The sequence below is a fragment of the Tripterygium wilfordii genome, chromosome 3 (assembly GCF_013401445.1).
Source record: "Tripterygium wilfordii isolate XIE 37 chromosome 3, ASM1340144v1, whole genome shotgun sequence".
In the NCBI taxonomy this organism is placed as follows: domain Eukaryota; kingdom Viridiplantae; phylum Streptophyta; class Magnoliopsida; order Celastrales; family Celastraceae; genus Tripterygium; species Tripterygium wilfordii.
This window is the reverse complement of record NC_052234.1, coordinates 863,930-881,735: the sequence shown is the minus strand read 5'-3', so window position 1 is coordinate 881,735 and position 17,806 is coordinate 863,930. Positions and strand designations below refer to the sequence as shown.

The 17,806-nt window shown below is 36.7% G+C and overlaps 1 protein-coding gene and 2 long non-coding RNA genes across 3 annotated transcripts; all 3 read right to left on the bottom strand.

The window, feature by feature from the left end:
• On the bottom strand, positions 1-869 carry LOC119995275. The gene is made up of 2 exons (XR_005467647.1): positions 552-869; positions 1-315 (listed from the first exon to the last, which is right to left on the bottom strand). It is a non-coding gene; the product is annotated as an uncharacterized LOC119995275 (long non-coding RNA).
• Positions 870-4,982: 4,113 nt separating this feature from the next.
• On the bottom strand, positions 4,983-5,626 carry LOC119988761. The gene is made up of 2 exons (XR_005465671.1): positions 5,435-5,626; positions 4,983-5,256 (listed from the first exon to the last, which is right to left on the bottom strand). It is a non-coding gene; the product is annotated as an uncharacterized LOC119988761 (long non-coding RNA).
• Positions 5,627-8,898: 3,272 nt separating this feature from the next.
• LOC119995451 (cyclin-dependent kinase C-1-like) lies at positions 8,899-14,099 on the bottom strand. The gene is made up of 12 exons (XM_038841960.1): positions 13,945-14,099; positions 12,494-12,575; positions 12,307-12,397; positions 12,184-12,213; positions 11,976-12,085; positions 11,814-11,886; positions 11,621-11,741; positions 11,342-11,459; positions 10,901-11,040; positions 10,738-10,795; positions 9,850-9,920; positions 8,899-9,690 (listed from the first exon to the last, which is right to left on the bottom strand). The coding sequence occupies exons 1-12, from the start codon at positions 14,055-14,057 to the stop codon at positions 9,156-9,158; spliced, it is 1,542 nt and encodes a 513-aa protein (XP_038697888.1). The 5' UTR covers positions 14,058-14,099; the 3' UTR covers positions 8,899-9,155.
• Positions 14,100-17,806: the final 3,707 nt, after the last annotated feature.

The following is a 17,806-nucleotide window of genomic DNA, read 5'->3' as shown; positions in this document are numbered from 1 at the left end:
TACCTGTAAATAAGAGCTTTGTTGTAGTGCGTGAAGCACTGTTGCGCTAATTGCAGTACATATTATTCATGATCTTACACAATGCACTTCCTTACATGAGAAAACCATTTAAGGAAAGAAACTTCTTTATAGATCAAGACTTCATAACATTAAAACAAAAAACAGACATTCTTGAGGAAATTCTCCGGCTTATTATTCCCTTGCACAGTGTGCAGTGAGTAAACACATTTCAACCGCAGCAACCGTCAACACAGCACGCAGACCCACATTGGAGAAACCCATTTTTGTCCCTGATAAAGTAGCAGCAGCGACAACCTGAATGTCAATCAAACGTCGTCAATCATTATCATTATCCGAATTTTTGTCCCAAAAGTTTTAGAGTCAGCTGCATAAGTTTATGAAAAAATCTACAGAAATCCAGTACATCTATTTGTTTCCGGTATTCATGTCTATCTAGGATCATACTTTCATCGGCGGGTTAATCAAACTTCGTAAGTAAGAAAACAAATACAAATTATCATAATGCAACAAGATAGAGGCCGGCTTATTACCTGCTTGAGGATAAACCACGTTATCAAACTTAAGCTTATCAGCAGGAGTCCCTGCAGCTGCATTTGAGCAGATGACAATTGATGCCACCACCAGGAGCCATGCCAGAACACTCAGCAGACTAACTTTGCTAACCATCTAACTACTTCCCACTTAACCTTTTGAGTATTCACCTATGAAAATATAGAGAAGTGTGAGAACTCAGTCTCTCTTGCATCATATTTATACTGGAAATTTGATTCTCCTTTGCAATTAATATTACCAAGTTGGCCTTTTTTTCATATTTATTCTAACAATAGTGCATGTGATCCTATGACCTACCGCACCCATATTGGCATGGATATGTCAACTTTTTCTGAGCACTAAGATTTGGCATTTTGTATGGCAGTACGTGTGCAACTACAGCCGCCATTGCTGAGTACAACTCAAAACCTCATGTATCTTGAAGACTTTCTCCTTTCCCTTTCAATGTGAACACATCCATATTAAAGAGTAGCAGTTCGGGGCTCAAATTTTGGCTTGTTTTGATTGGTTGGTTTTGGATTTTAGTCCAAGTCATCCATGCATAGACTTTTGTCTGGAGTACTAAGCTAAAACAATAAATTGTCATTTTGCTCCAAAACCATGTGGAACTCCACAAGGAAGACAAAATTGAGAATCTTCAAAGCATGGCAAATTGGCAAGGCAGATGTAACAGTTCAGTTCCAAGTAGCCGATCAAGTAGCCATAAATTACTATATCCGTCATCGATGCATGTGAGGATTCCTATAGGCTATATACATGAGGCGGAGATAGGAAGTGATAACGAGGTGGGCTAATACTAAAATAATAGTATTTTGATCAGCACGAAAAATTTTAGCGGGGCTGGCCCATAATTTTTTTTTCCTAGCATTATTATCATGAACATTTATCTTGATGTTTTGTCTTATAAAGTAACCCAATTAGATTAAATACATATTGAAATCGATGAAAACTAGTTAAATACCATGTACAAAATGAAATAATGAATGTGTAAAAAATATTGTTATGTATTGTTTGTTTAATATTAACAATAATAGAATGGATCATATTAAAGTGACTATTATTATGTATTGTTCATTACTATTACGTTAAATGTATTTTTTGAGTCATTAAAAAGACTAAATTTGGGGGCCTACAGCCTTTTGTCATCCCCTACCTATGACCCTAGCTATATAGATGTATGTACACGTACACATGTATTTCTTACTGTTTGATGCTATCTTTAATTAAGCTCAAATTGTATAATGTACGGGCTAAAAAATCGTCTTGACTCATTCAACAAGGTATGACAAAAGCTCAAATAAAATAGTCTATGGCCTTATATTGTGCCTGCATAAATCCAACTCACTTGGAATTGGCCCACGCTCATTACAGGTATAACTATTTGTCTACCATACTTTTATATATCAACATATATATATAACATACTCGTGCATGGATCCACTGTCCAAATGACAATTTAAGGGTCTGTTTGGTATCACTTTTGTTTCTTGTTTTTTGTTTTAGTTTTCAAAAAATAGAAAATAAAAACAAAAAATATTGTTTGTTTGTATTTTCTGTTTTGGTTTTTATGAAAACCAAAAACAGATTTTCAAAATTTTTGAAAACAAGAAAAAAAGGTTTTTGAAGGTTTTGGAAACAGAACTAGTTACACTTATTATAGATTGTATTTTCTTTAAAATTTCAAATTACAAATTACATAGAGATATGAAGACAATGATCAAATATACTTTGGGTTATTGTTTTATTTCTTATCTTTTTTTTTCTTTCTACTGATGTTTTCAATGGTGAATTACGTCGCAATAAACACGGCAAAGGTTGCAGTTATGAAAAATGTAGTGGTATGGATGTATTCCATTATTATGAAAATAAAAGCATAAACACACTTTTTTTTCAATTTTATGCTTTCAGTTTTAAGTGTTCAACCAAACAATTTTCAATTTTATGTTTTCATTTTATGTTTTATGTTTTATGTTTTATGTTTTTGTTTTCAAAATTTTTGGTAGTGACCCCAAACACAACCTAAACCTGTCACATCATTACTTTCTCATTCCTCCTTGCCTCGACCTCAAAGTCTTCTGCCATACCGGCTCGACCTCACACAAGAACCAATCATGACCATTCTCAGGCCTTACTCCTATGCCTCTCGATCAAATTGGCTTTCTTTTACAGCAGAACTCGTCAGTCGTAACTTGTATCACGTTTCCTCTTTGCTAAATAAACTTTACTTTCTGGCATTCCTTTTGTCAACCAATCACCAACTCTCCTTCACATATCCTCTGACTCACTCTATAGCTTACCCCATATCTTGAAACTTGCACTCGTCGGGTCGCAATTCTAGGATTCTACTTTACCAATTAATCGTATCATAAGAGTGCATTAGCCACGAGCTATATGTCACCATTTTTTCTAAAACAACCTCAAGATTTGTTCCTTTGTCAACTTTTAGGTGCCTTCTTCTTGAAGAAAGTAAGTCGATCCGTTAGTAAGGTAAGAACCTCAAGCTGATCACACCATTGCACCCTCACGAAACAATACTTATCGATTATGTCCACATCGGACTCTTGATCCCCAAACACGGTTCTAGTCACGAGCCTTCTACCACGGTCAGATCTCTTCACATGCATCTCTCCACACATTCTTGATCTTCAAGTTTATTGATTTGATCGTCGGAGTCTCTTTGGCCATCGGCCCTCCTGGTGTCAAGAGATTTTCGATCACCTTTGCTTACATGTCTTAGGGTTGCAGGAGGCTCACATTGACTTTTCAACAATTGTAAATTGAGCACCTATATATAACTTGACTTTAAAATCATCGTAAATTGAGCAACTCTACAATATTTCTTTTTTGCTTTAGTTTTTTTTCCTCTTATGTGAAAAGCTTGCTCATTGAGCTTTGTTTGGCTGTGCATTCACGTCGAATCTCTGTAAGATTCTGAAACTTATTTGTCTTTAAACAAGAGTTGCTAAACTAGACTTCAGTTTCTGTTATTTTCCGTGCAATTATACAATATTTATAAGGACAGTATATTATTGGTTATTAATTCTTACAATAGCTGCATTTGGGCAGATGACAATTGATGTCACCACCAAATATCTTTTGGCTTTCAAAAAATTAATCAAAACTTGAGAGTGTATTCTACTGTTATTTTCCTAGGTTTGACAATCATTAGCCTTAATCATGCATTTGTTTTGATGAGCATCAAGTATTAACCATCTTTTTAGATGGGACGAGTGCAAATTCCAAGATATGGCGCAGGCTATAGAGTGAGTCAGAGGATCTGTGAAGGAGAGTTGGTGATTGGTCGGCAAAAAGAATGTCGAAAAGTATAGTTTATTTAGTAAAGAGGAAACGTGATACAAGTTACGAATTACGAAAGTAAGTCCATTACTAAGGTAAGCACCTCAAGCTCATTACTAAGGTAAGAACTTATCCATTATGTCCACATCGGACTCTCGATCCCCAAATACGATTCTAGTCGCGAGCCTTCTACCACGGTCAGATATCTTCACGTGCATCTTTCTGCATATTCTTGATCATCAGAGCCTCTTTGGCTAGCATCCTCGGCCCTCTTGGTGTCAAGAGATTTTTGGATCACCTTTACTTACATGTCCTTACAGGTTGCAAGAGGCCCACCTTGACTGTTCAACGATTGTAAATTCAACACCTCCACAATATTTCTTTTTGCCTGTCTTTAGTTTTTTTTTTTTTTTTTTCCTTTTATGGGAAAAGCTTGCTCATTGAGCTTTGTTTGGCTGTGCTTTCTGTATGCAGATAACATTCATGTCGGATATATGTAAGATCTGAAACTTCTCTGTCTTTAAACAAGAGTTGTTGAATCTATAGAAATACTAAATTAGGCTTCAGTTTCTGTTATTTTCCATGCAATTATACAATATAAGCACACTATATTAATGGTTATTAATTCAATCTTACATATTATTTAGTATTAACCATCTTTTGAGTCTCAAATATGAATTTAGCCAATTATTAAATATTTAAAAATTTGTTGTTTTATATACACTTTTCAAGTTGTTTGTTGTTCAAAGATTTATTTGCAGATGATTATCAACGCTAGGGAATAAAAATGATATTGCAAAAATAATACACTGTGTTTATGTCCTACTGAGTGAATAAACGACACTTATAGAGAGTCCCATAACAACAAACAACATAATATGACCCCACTTCAGTATACATCGGGCAATTACGAAAGTGTCATTACATGGATCTTTGTACTAAAAATTTCAATAATCGGCCATTAGGCACTATATATTTAGTGGTGTTTTAAGTACGGCACTTTCTTAAATACCATTTACGTTCAATTGTCGACACTTTACAATCATTAGTGGCATTTTCAAAATAGTCGTAAATAAGAGCTTTGTTGAATTGTTGTAGTGAGTGAAGCAGGGTTGAGGAAATTGTAGTACATATATGTATTCATGATCTTACAGGCACTTCCTTACATGAGAGAACCATTTAAGGAAAAACTTATTTATAGATCAAGACTTCATTTCATTAAAACAAAAAAAGGGACATTCTTGAGGAAATTTCTCCGGCTTATTATTCCCTTGCACAGTGTGCAGTGAGTGAACACATTTCAACCACAGCAGCCGTCAACACAACACGTCTTCCCACATTGGAGAAGCCCGTGTTTGTTCCTGACAAAATTGCAGCAGCGACAACCTGAATATCGATCAATCAAACGTCGTCAGTTGTTATTATTATCTGAGCATTTATCTCAAAAGTCTAGAGTCATTTCTATTTAGGATCATATTTTCATCGGCGGAGTTGATCAAACTTCGTAAGTAAGAAAACAAATACAAATTATCGTAATTCAACAAGATCGAGGCCAGCTTATTACCTGCTTGAGGATAAACCACGTTATCAAGCTTAAGCTTATCAGTAGGAGTCCCTGCAGCTGCATTTGAGCAGATGACAATTGATGCCACCACCAGGAGCCATGCCAGAACACTCAGCAGAGCAACTTTCCTAACCATCTTCACTACTTATCACTTAACCTTTTGAATATTCAACAAAGAAAATATAGAGAGGTGTGGAAACTCACTCTCTCTTGCATCATATTTATACTGAAAATTTGATTCTCCTATGAAAGTAATATTACCAAGTTGGCCTTTTTCATATTTATCCTGAAAATTTCATTCTCCTTTGAAATTGATATTAACAAGTTGGCCATTTCATATTTATCCTGTGACCATAATGAATGTGATACTACCTACCCCACTCATATTGGTCGGTCTTTTTCTTTTTTGGTCCAATGTTTTAATTTCATTCAGTTTTTAGTGGAGAAATGTATAACTTTTATAAAAAAATTAGAGTAATCGATTCGGTTACGATGGATTTCGGTTTTCACGGTTCTTTGAAGAGCCCACCCACCACACCCACGTTGGCATGGATACAAATCTCATATGTTCAAACCTCTAAGAGCAATCACAATGGTTGCTATTTGATGGGGCATGGATGAATTGATAGATATAAAACAATGAGATTTTGTTGGTTTATTTATGTTGTGGCATAGAGAGGGGAGGGGACATTGGTTTGTCCATATGTTTACACAAAAATCAATATCGATTTCTATCTCTATTACACAAAAAGTAAAACCAATAAATTTATATAATTGTATCAATATATTTTATTGTTCCAATCACATCAACAAAATATTTTTCCCAATACATTTTGTCTCAACAAAAAACTACATTATTAGTGCTCTAAGATTTGGCATTTTGTATGACAGTGCTAGACTACTAGTAGGTCACCATAGCTGCCATTGTTGACTACAACACCAAAACTAGGGGCGCGGTAGCAAGGGGGGCCTACACTACAGTACACTAGACACATATATATACTGCTACAGGGGTTTTCTCTTATACGGTCTCATATTACGACACAAAATGCGGACTACATTCTCAGTCATACGATCTCTTCAACGGTTGAGATCATATTCTATTAAAAAAATACCTCACGCGCGTCTAACCTTTCACTCAGTCCTCTCTCTATCTCGCAACTCAGCTCCGCCTCCTTTCTTCGAGCTCACCTCACCCATTTCTCGGACTCACCTCCACTTCTCATGTTCGAGCTCATCTCCGCCTCCTCTTCACTAATCTCACCGGCCCGGCATGAAATGCATTGTTCCGAAGTAGCCTAGAGCGGAGTCCCAAGATCGTTATTCGAGTTCGATGAAGTCTCTTAGGGTTTAGGTTATTGAAATTTTCTGGTCGAGTTTGGCGAATCTCGGATCTTGTAGGTCGCGATTTTGAGTTGCCTTCACAATCTTCGCTGGCCAGAACCATCAATGGGTTTTGAAATTGTTCAGAAGCATCGATTTTTGACTTGTCCATAAACATCGATTATTTATTTTCCTTTTCAGGGGCGGCCTTGAAATTAATTATATTTGCGAAGTCCTTGGTTCTGTACACAAAATGACAAATGCAAAGATGATGGGGGTGGGTTCTTTGGGGAGATGAAGTCGGTGGGTGTAGTTGCATGACATTATCACAACAACAAATCGAGTGGGTAAATGGGTTTTTGGAGAGATGAAGTGCAAGTTTTGGTCGGCTTGATTGAGTGAAGACTGCAGGCTCATCATCGGAGTGGTAGAGAGGAGGTCCAGGTTTCTGGTGAAGCAAGCCAGAGGCGAAGGTGAAGTTCGATAGAGGGGACTGAGTAAGTGGCTTCACTCGTGTGAAGTGGAGTGGAGAGAGATTTTTTTTGAATCTAATCTCAATCATTGAAAAGATCAGACGGTTGATACAAGTGTCCTTATGTTCCGTCCGTAAAATCAATCCGCATGAGAGAAACGTTGTACTACTACGTAACACACACACATATATATATATTACTATTTATATACATACATATATGTTTGTATAGATTTTTATGTGAAAATATATCTTTTTATATTTGAAAATATCATTTTGATGTGTATTTTTTTAATAAATGTATATTTATCATTTTAATAAATATATTAACCTTTTAGATTATTTATAAGATCAAACATTAAGATGAATATTTATCAATGATATCATTTTAATAAATTGTATTATTATAAAATAGTCTTAAAAAAAATTTCAAGGCGCTACAAAATACAACAGTTCACCCCAACATCAATTACTAGTTCCGCCCCTTATCAAACCCTCATATATCTAGAAGAATTTCGTTTCTCCTTTCCCTTTCAATGTGAACACATCCATATTCAGAGTAGCAGTTCAGGGCTCAAATTTTGATTGGTTGGTTTAGGATTTTTAGTCCAAGTCATCCATGCGTAGACTTTTGTCTGGAGTGCTAAAGTAAAATTTGACTTTGTCTTCCTAGTCATAACACTAGTTCATACTAGTTTGAGCTCAGTAAAAATACTTACTATTAGTTAAGAAGTTTAATCTATTATATTATGCAATTTACATCGTCTCATGTGCGATGACCGATGGGAACAAGAAACTTAATCTCATTGTCACTCGGTATAGCTCGCCGAGTACGATCAAGCTTGACACTCACGGTAGAGGTTTGTGGTCTCGTCCACGTGAGACGGGTGTTATATATATTATTAATATATGCACACACCTGTATTCCTTTCCTTCTTTTTTCTGATGCTATCTTTAATTAAGCTCAAATTGTATACATAACATGAAAAAGCAACCGAGGAAAAGAAAACAAAAGTGTGATCCTATAGTAGCTGCGAGCGAAATAGGAGCAGCCTAAACCGTGAAAACGGGATTTTAGGAGAGCAATGCAAGCGCAACTAGGTGAAGCGGTGGAGTGCTGCACCATAGATGGTGATAGTCCAGAACCAGAAGCTGAAAACATCACGTATTACTGCTCCGTAGTAGACCTTTTTGCTGCGTCCAGCAGCTTCTGCTTCTTGAACAAAAATTGCACACACTAAAAGGAATGCTTAGGGCAAATGCAATGGTGAAGTGGTATTGGGCCAACAAAGATGTTGTCTTTTGCTGATGTGGCTGTATTGTAAAATGTGTTTTGCTTATGTGGCTGTATTGGGATAAGTGTTTTGCTGATGTGGATGTATTGATATTTAATGTTTTGGTGTAGTTTTGTTGTGGATAATATGGAGGAATGGAATGTTGTTGGGTTGGGTGGAAAGAGAAAGTGTGTGGGAAGAAAAAGTGTATAGAAATTTGTGTTTTGCTGATGTGACTGTATTAGAATACGTGTTTGACTTGACTTTTTGTGTAATAGAGGTGGGACCGGACCAACAAAAATATTGGGCCAATAAATTGTTTCTTATTGCATTTGCCCTTATAAAGCATACGACAATGGTCACTGTAGTCTATTATAGTGAAGTGACTCCAAATCTTTTCCATGTAAATTTGACTCTTGCTTGCACCATGATATTACACTATTAAGCCAAGAAACAATTATACCCAATTCCAGGCAATACGCTGTATGCACAAAGAAATAGGGACATAGACAGATGATACATACTAACCAATTACTTTCAGATAGATAGGAATCAAATGTACGTGCGGTGAAACAGTATTTTTGGTGTCCACATAAATCCATGTCAAGAAAGATATCCTTCATTATAGTAGTCAGTGTATCTGTTTCCAAGCTTATTGCTGCCAACCAGATTGTTGATTTCGATTACCAGCCATTGGGTTCGGACCTCTCCCTGCCGAGCCTCCATACTGACCACTTTGAGAATAATTTGGAGGGCCAACTCCATAATTACCACTGGCCCCTCTCGGACCAGCTGGCATGCCGCTACTAGGATATGGTGGACCTCGCCCTTGTGGTGGATATGGACCACTACTATAACCTCCAACTTGGCCACCGCGATTCGGGTTGTATCCCCCACTCTGATTTCCACCTTGATGGTACCTGTTTGGACCTCCTGGAGGACCACGAGACTTCCCATAATGGTGGTGACTAGGCCCAGCAGACACAGTAGGTGGTGCATTGTTCATGGGATGATTAGGCCCTGGCCAATGCGCCGGATGCGCTTGTCCAGAATGTTGAATAGGGGGGAGGCGAGAATGTTGCTGTGGGTGTTGCAACTTCTGTCTCTTTGCTGCTTCCTCATTCTGTCGCTGCTGCTGCCGTTTTTTCTTTGTCTGGAACTCATGCGACGACTCATATTTTGGCAAGCTGAGTTTGCAAAACAAGAATGATATTACAAACAGTAGGAGACAACCAGGGATGATGAGAGACGATTGCTTCCTAGTTCCTAGCCTTTTTCTGTATGTGTATTATAAAACAAACAGAACTCCAGGGATCATATGGACAAATTAGAGAAGGGAAACACACCTCTTGGGATCACAAGGCAAGGGGTCGGCCCAAAAATACTCAGCATCAAGTGCATCCTTGGCTGATATTCTCTGGTTAAAAAGAAAGAGATTTATTAGCATAATAATGAATAGAAGGAAGCCAAAATGCACATAAGCAGAAGAAAAATATCTAAAAAACAAAACTTACACGTTTCAAAGGGGAAATATTCTAGCAAAACCATGTCGTAATAGAGCGTAATTAAATTCACACAAGGATTCAAGCTGCTACAACTTGAAAACAGATGGGAAAATTGGGCGGAGAACTAGAAACCTGCTAAAATAAGCGACTAGGCATAGCATGAAGAGTCTTATGAGATAATTTCAAGCCAAAATCAGCCGTCTTTCCTGTCAGGCTGTTACATAAACGAAGCTAAATTCAAATTGAGCCTTCTCTTCTTACCATCGTCAAAGGTTCTTCAAATGGTTAAAACACAAATGTGCTAGAATTCCGACGACAACGAAGCAGAACTGGGAATTTATTTAGCCTTGAAATGAGTTGCAGTGAGAGTGGGAAAGGGATTCCTTCAAGAACAAGTTTTTGTACAAACCAGTGTAAGGAAATCAATTGACGAATCAAATAAAATAACTAACATGATTATGGGGCTTTTATTTGTTGTCTAGGGGCGGCGGGGGATGGGGGTATCAATCCACGGTTAAGTACTTATGTCTACTGGCATAAATGTGGATTACACGCCTTAACAATGTAAAGATAAATCAAGGCTGTTAAGGTGACTCAACCAGCAGCACAAGTAATGCACTAATTACCATGAAGTCAACAGCCTAACAATTAGAAGCTATAAGTTTTTATACAACGCAACAAAATGATAATTTTATGATGGCAAAGAAACTTCAAAATTAGAAATGGCACCTGCGATGGATCAAGCACAAGCATTTTCTCCAGTAGTTCTAGAGCATGGCGGTCAAAACTGTAAAAGCAAACAAAATAAGGTATACCGCGCCAAATACCCATATGAAAGTTTTGAACTGGTAATAAATCTGCTAGATGCAAATGCTAAACTTAGCTAACTTACTGTCTGAAAACCTCTCGGACACGTCTCTTCATGGGCCTTGATGGCTTGAAATTGTTATACCAGGGCATTTTTGAAACACCAGGCCAGTTGATCTCATCAGGAGATCCACAGAGCTCAAATATCTTATTCAATTGCTCGGGCTGGAATCAATGTGAACAAAATATAATTACACTTTCCATCAAAGTTTGTTAAGCATCATCATCATTAAAACCTTTCAAATGCACAATTTTCATATAAATCATTTGTATAAAGAAGATGCTCTTGTCAAAAGAATGATTGCGAAAAAGAAAGGACAAGACGTCCAATTGAAATTCTGAAGCTCATATTTGCTATTATAATTTGATGAGCATACTATGTATAAAGTATATACAATAGAATCTGAGCATACTGCTTAAAAATAAAACGTTTGAAAAGGCAAGAAGTTCAAAGCACAAGCCTAACCTCATTTTTTCCAGGCACGATTGGTTTCCCATTCAGAAGCTCAGCAAAGATACAGCCAACAGACCACATGTCAACAGCTGGCCCATACCTAGTGGCTCCAAGCAGCAACTCAGGAGGTCTGTTCATTTCACAACATAGAGTATAGAAGATTTAACCAAAGTAGCAGAGTGATTCAGTGCACAATTATCTGCATTCAGCAGTAAAACTGTAAAAGCTTCTTCTCGATAGCAATTTATGTTTGCGTATACCTGCTGAATGCTGATTGTTGTGGGAACTTACCTATACCACAAAGTGATGACACGATTTGTAAGATTTCCATTGTGATCATGAGAAAATGACCGTGCAAGTCCAAAATCAGCAAGCTTTAAATTTCCTTCATTATCTATCAAAAGATTGGAACCTGGAAGCAGAAGTATTACTTAGGAAAGAAGAAAATTGAAAATAAAATTATCTAATCAAATATGATGTTAACCTTTAATATCTCGGTGAAGCACTTGATTTACATGACAATAATGGAGCCCAGTCAATAACTGCTTCATATAACACTGCCAGAGAGGCATTAAGATATTGTCAGCAACCAGATGCCCCATAAAAACAGGCATTTAACAATCAAAAGTATCAGAATATAAAGTACCTTAATTTGGGGTACGGTAAATCTTAGTCCAGGGCGATCGGCAAGGCCAGTCAAATCATGGTCCATGTACTCAAAAACCATGTAGATGCTCCCGTTGTACTTATTACCATCTGAAACAACTCGGGGAACTGAGTTACATTTAGAAATTGATGGGATAATCATCTGGAGCAGTAAATTACACCATATTTTATGAAAAGGCTTTACTCACCTGGCTTTCCTTGATCATCCTTGTCACGACCTAGAGGCAGAAGCAAAATATCAGATATGTGAAACTCGGTATGACCTTAAGATTTTATAATATATGGCAGAGACGTGAAAAACGATAAAGTACCTGGAGAAGTCACAATCTCTTTCAGATTAATAACATTTTCATGGTGAAGTTTCTTTAGAATTTTAATTTCCCGAATGGCTGTTATAGGAAACTGCATCAACATAGTAACAAGTGAAGAAAAAAATCATTCACAAAGAAGAAAAGACTAGTTTTTAACCAAGATAACATATAAACGAACAGAACATACCCCTTCTCTTTCATTGTCCATGCGTATCTTTTTCAAAGCAACAATTTCCCCAGTTTGGATTTCACGGGCCATGTATACTTGACTACAGAAGACAAACACCAACACATCATATAAATAAACAAACTAACCACAGTAACTACATCATTCATTCTTTACAATTGTCAACGTATTGCAATCTCTTCGGCAAACAGAGAATGAACACGCTTTGATTGCATGGAAGATTGGTGAAAAGCTACTACAATATATAAGAATAGCAGCATCTAGTGATGGTTAAAAAGAAATTATTTCTTAGGACCACTCATTGTGCCTTGTCACATCTATTTCGGCAGCAAAGAACTCTGAAAACAGTCTTCATCAGATGATATTATTCAAATTCAGAGTCACAAATACAAGCATTTATAAACCTTCCTCGAATATAAGCATGATTAAGTTGTAAAAACTGATTTTCAATCACTAATATTAGTATTTTTATACATTGTATTCCAAAACCAACTAATTGACACTGTGGACACAGGGGAGAGGAAAAGGGGTAAAAGACTCTTCTCTCTCACGTTTGTAATATCTATTTATTTCCTCTCAACCTAATTTGGTTTGTCACTCATTGTGAGTTCCTTCCAAATGAAAGATACATCAATTTCCAAATCTTTTACTATGTAAGGTTTCAACTTACATATTGACTATAATAATGATACTCCTCTCTCCCCCCCCCCCCCCATTCTAGTAAAACATCCGACAGGGTAACAATTATATCTGTCTCTTCCACCTTATCCCCTACCCTACTCGACCATTGGACTCCACTTCTTTTGCAGGGCAATAGGGCATGAGAAACGGTTAAGTGAGTGACAAAATTATATTTCAGTTTTACCTCTACAGATCCTCGCACATGAAGTGAAGAACTTACGACTGCAGTTAGGCTGGGTCTGGTTAGCAAATTTGGCAATAGCAATATCCAATTGCAATTAATATTAATCTTAACACCAATTGAGAAACCCCAGTACCTGTGCTTACACAAATAATTATACCAAATATTTCTGCGGGAATCAGTATCTCATTCCTTTTGTAAACCAAACATAACCTATTTAAAAAGTAGAACTGATTTCTAATGCACTGATTCTGAATATTGTAATAACTTACAGAATATCGAAGCTAAAGCCTTCTCAAAATTTGGAGGCGTATATACCGTATAGCAATCCGTTAACAATATTTTTGCATTGTCAATAGAAAAAACTTGAAATTTGAAAAAAAAAATCTGAGCCAAACAACACCACCAAGAAAGTACTGAATGGGTCTTAAATATGCAGTATTTTCGAGCATACCCTATTAAACTTGCTTGTCTAGTTTGAAACTAAAATTCAATTCAACCCTAGAAAAATCACCAAAAAATATATATATATAAACAGGGAGTGATACATAATCAATTGAAGAGAAGATTAATATGCTAGCAGACACACCCGTAAGTGCCCTCGCCAATCTGCTCGAGCTTCTCGAAGCAATCGACGCTTCTAGAGCCCCATGACGGCGGAGACTCCTCAATATTGAGCTGCCCAGGTGCGGCAATCGCCATTTTTTCCGTTCTCACAATTGGGACTTGAGATCAATGCCCAGACAGAAAAAACGAAGGCGTGAAAAAATACGCGGATTTCAATATATACCCTCGCATCTCGGTTACGTGTTTCTGACTTTCTGGGTCAGATGTTGGGTCACCTTTGATTGGGCCGCTTATTGATTATTTGAGTTCTTGGGCTTCAGTTCGAATAGCACTTGGGCTTTCAACTACAGCCTACGGGCCTTTATCCTGCAAATCAAAACAACACAGTACAACATGTGTGATAACCTTTTCAATTTAGTCTTGTTCTTTTTTGTCAACTCAACATATCCGTTGAGACTTTTTATTTCACATCAATTCTGTACATATATATACAGTTTTGGCTCTTAGCTGTTGTAACTTGTAAGCATTGTAGGGTAAATGCTATTTTTGGGTATTCATAGATACGTCATATTACAACTCAATCATTTATGTTCTAAATATTGTAAATTGGTCATTGACTTTACTAAGTCGTTCTACGGTCAGATTCTTTGTTATTTCAATCAGTTAAAGAGCTGACATGACACATTGAAGGATGTGTCGATGTGAGAATTATACAATTTGAAGCAAAATTTGATGATGTTTTACATGCGTTTGAACGGGGCCTACTTCGACGGTGAGTTATGGCATTAAGATTCCAGAGAAGAACCCTAATTTGTTTGGGGATCTTAGCTGCCTCTTTTCTACGGTCACCTGCCTTGTCTTCATGGTGGATGGTTGACAGAGGGGATATTGATTGATTTTAGGGTTTCAAAATGGGTCTTTTCGCTTTAAAATCCTTTTTTTGTGCCAATGCACTCTTTAATCCACATCATTATTTTGTAGCGCCATGTCATCTATTTTGTTTGGTCAACAGGATACTTCAGCTAGCTGTTGACTGACCGAGACTTCAAGAAGATTGATCGTGGAACGGAAGAGACTGAGTTATAACAAGATATATCTGTCTTTCGGCCACAACTAACATTTATCCTATAATTATCAATAAAGCTAGTAATGAAGCTACTTCTTCTTCCCTCTAATTTTCTCTGAATTTTTTTGATAATGTAAAACCTATCCAGTTGCTCATCGAACAACTAATTGGTAAATCTCGAGCCATATTGAAAAACATTGCAAACTCCCATATACTAGTTGAGACATGAGGCGATGCCTAGTGTGGGAAGATAACACATGGTGACATTCACGTTGGGCTAAGCAAGTGCACATGTCGTGAATTGTGATAATAGAAACACCCATGAGACTTGAACTTACGACCTCCCACTTACGCTAAAAGTTACCGCCGTCAATTTCTCTCAAGCTCGAGCACCATTTCATTCACAAAGTATAAGAAGTACAGCATGGAAAATTGGAAATCATAATACAAGAATGATACCTCAATGAATGGAACAAACCATTCAATTTCTCCCTAATATGTGAATGGCCCCCACAAGCCAAAAAAAGAGGCCGACCAGGCTAAGTTGTGTGCTAAAGTGTGTCATATATATAGACAAAGAGGGGCCCTAATCCTGGTTGCAGGTTTGGCTTTACTGTCTACAAAAGTAAGCCTTTAATATATAGAATCAACAGTCATCATTGTATATGCTTGGCTTCCTCTGCCATCAATATTTTGTTGATGTCCTTTTGAATTATTACAGACACCAACCATTGCGGCTTTCAAATTGGTTATTACAATGTTGTACATACATGTTAAATCTTTTCCAAGGTGCTTTATTACAATATTGTTGTTATTGTAACAAAAATTGATGCATGAATAATTGGTCTACTTTCAATTGATCACTTCCTTTTCTATCTTTAGATTATAACACATTGACTGATAAAAATCATCCCAACTCAATAGTATATTAAAAAAATGATGAAACAATACATATACTATATTTTAGATTGTCAATGCTAAAAATCATATTAGAGATGCGTTTTTTAGTTTCTCTCATAATAAAGACGCGTTCTATGAGCCTAAAAATCAATGGCAACGGTTCATGAAAAATAAATTCGTGCGGACCCGTAACTCATAGCATGCAATATCTCCAAATTATTTGGCTTGTGAAGTTAGGGTGCGACGCATGTTAAATTGAATGGTGACTTGATCAATTGTGCAAGCAAAGTGATTAATTAGCCACCTCCATACAAAAATAAAATAAAAATTAGCCACCTCTATCAATTGGGAAGCAAGCAGATATATAGCACCAAAACGAAAGAAAAACAATAGGGCATCAGATGGGATGACCCTTCACGACTGTTTGAATTGAAAAATAAATTAATAAATGTCAAAGTCAAAGTCAAAGTTTTATTTTTTAAACGTGAAAGTCCAATAAATGGGCGGCTGAGATGATCTTTTATTTGAGATTTTAGGTGATCTTCTTCTGCATTATGTAACATATACAGTAAAGTCATCTAGAATAATATTATCAGAATTAAGAAAAATTATTATTTTGAGGAGGTTATTTAATTGTTGATAGATTTATCGTTAAATTAATATTTATTAATTTATAAATAATTTTCTGTTTTCAACCCTTATACATGTATATTATTTTATGTCAGTAAGATATATGAATAACTTATAAATAAAATACAGTAACGACCTCCAGATTAGCTGATAATGCATTCCCACACCTAGACCTGTAGAACTCACCTCACAACACCACGACTTTTTACCTTAGAGCACCTCACCTCACAATACCTAAATACAAAGCACTCTCAAACGGATCAATGTTTTGGGATGTGAATGAGAATCCGTGGAGTGCAATTATCCCCCACTAATTTTTGTTTTAAAAAAGAATCCTAGTACGACGACGTAGGAGTTCCTTGATTGTTGAAGCCATCAAGGAATAGTAATATCCGGAGGGAGATCCACATGAAGGTGGTTGGTTTCGCGCCAGTGCTACATTATCCTCGTTCCACGCACACAATATCTTTCAAGTCTCTTTTGCAATCCCTAGCCTCCACGTCACTCTTGTGTTAGGGTATTTATGTCATTGTAACACACCGCCATTCATAGACAACGTGGGTGCCTTCCATTCTCCAGTTCTCCTCCAACCAGAGTAACTAACGCAGTTTATTCAAAGCGCATGGTTCCAAAACGACGACGTCGATAGTTTGTCTTATTTATTAATTTGAAGATGGAGGTGAGAGAAGTTGGGCCCAATCCATTTGAGATATTGTTCGCTCTAAACGTAAGATCCGCATGTGTTTGTCCTTTAAAAGACATCTCAAGTGTTGAGGTATTGAAACCTATGTTATAAACCACATCACTTGATATTCTCAAAATGATGTGAGCCGCATTTGTGAGTTTGTTTATATGAGGGTCAACAAATGGGCTATCCGGATTAGAATCCATGTAGTACCATTCACCTTGTTGTTGGTTTATTCATAAGGACATTCGAAAGGTCAAATAAGTGACCCAAATGAGTGGAGGTCTTTATATGATAGAGACTATGTTATGATACTATTTTATAATTTGAAGAAAGCAACGAGAAATAGAGATGAATGTGAGAAAGGTTGAGCAAAATCTATTTGAAGTATTGTCCGTTTTGCGCCTAATTTCCACACATGTTTAATACTTATGGGACCTCCTACTATGTCCCTTCCCTAGTTCCCTTGTGTCATTGTAATGTAAAAAAAATAAAATATAATTATTAATGCTTCTGAAATCACACTTTATAGAAGAAGTACAAATTACAAATAGTTTTGGCACCAAATATGCTCTCCCACTTCTAACTTGTAGTACCAAATGG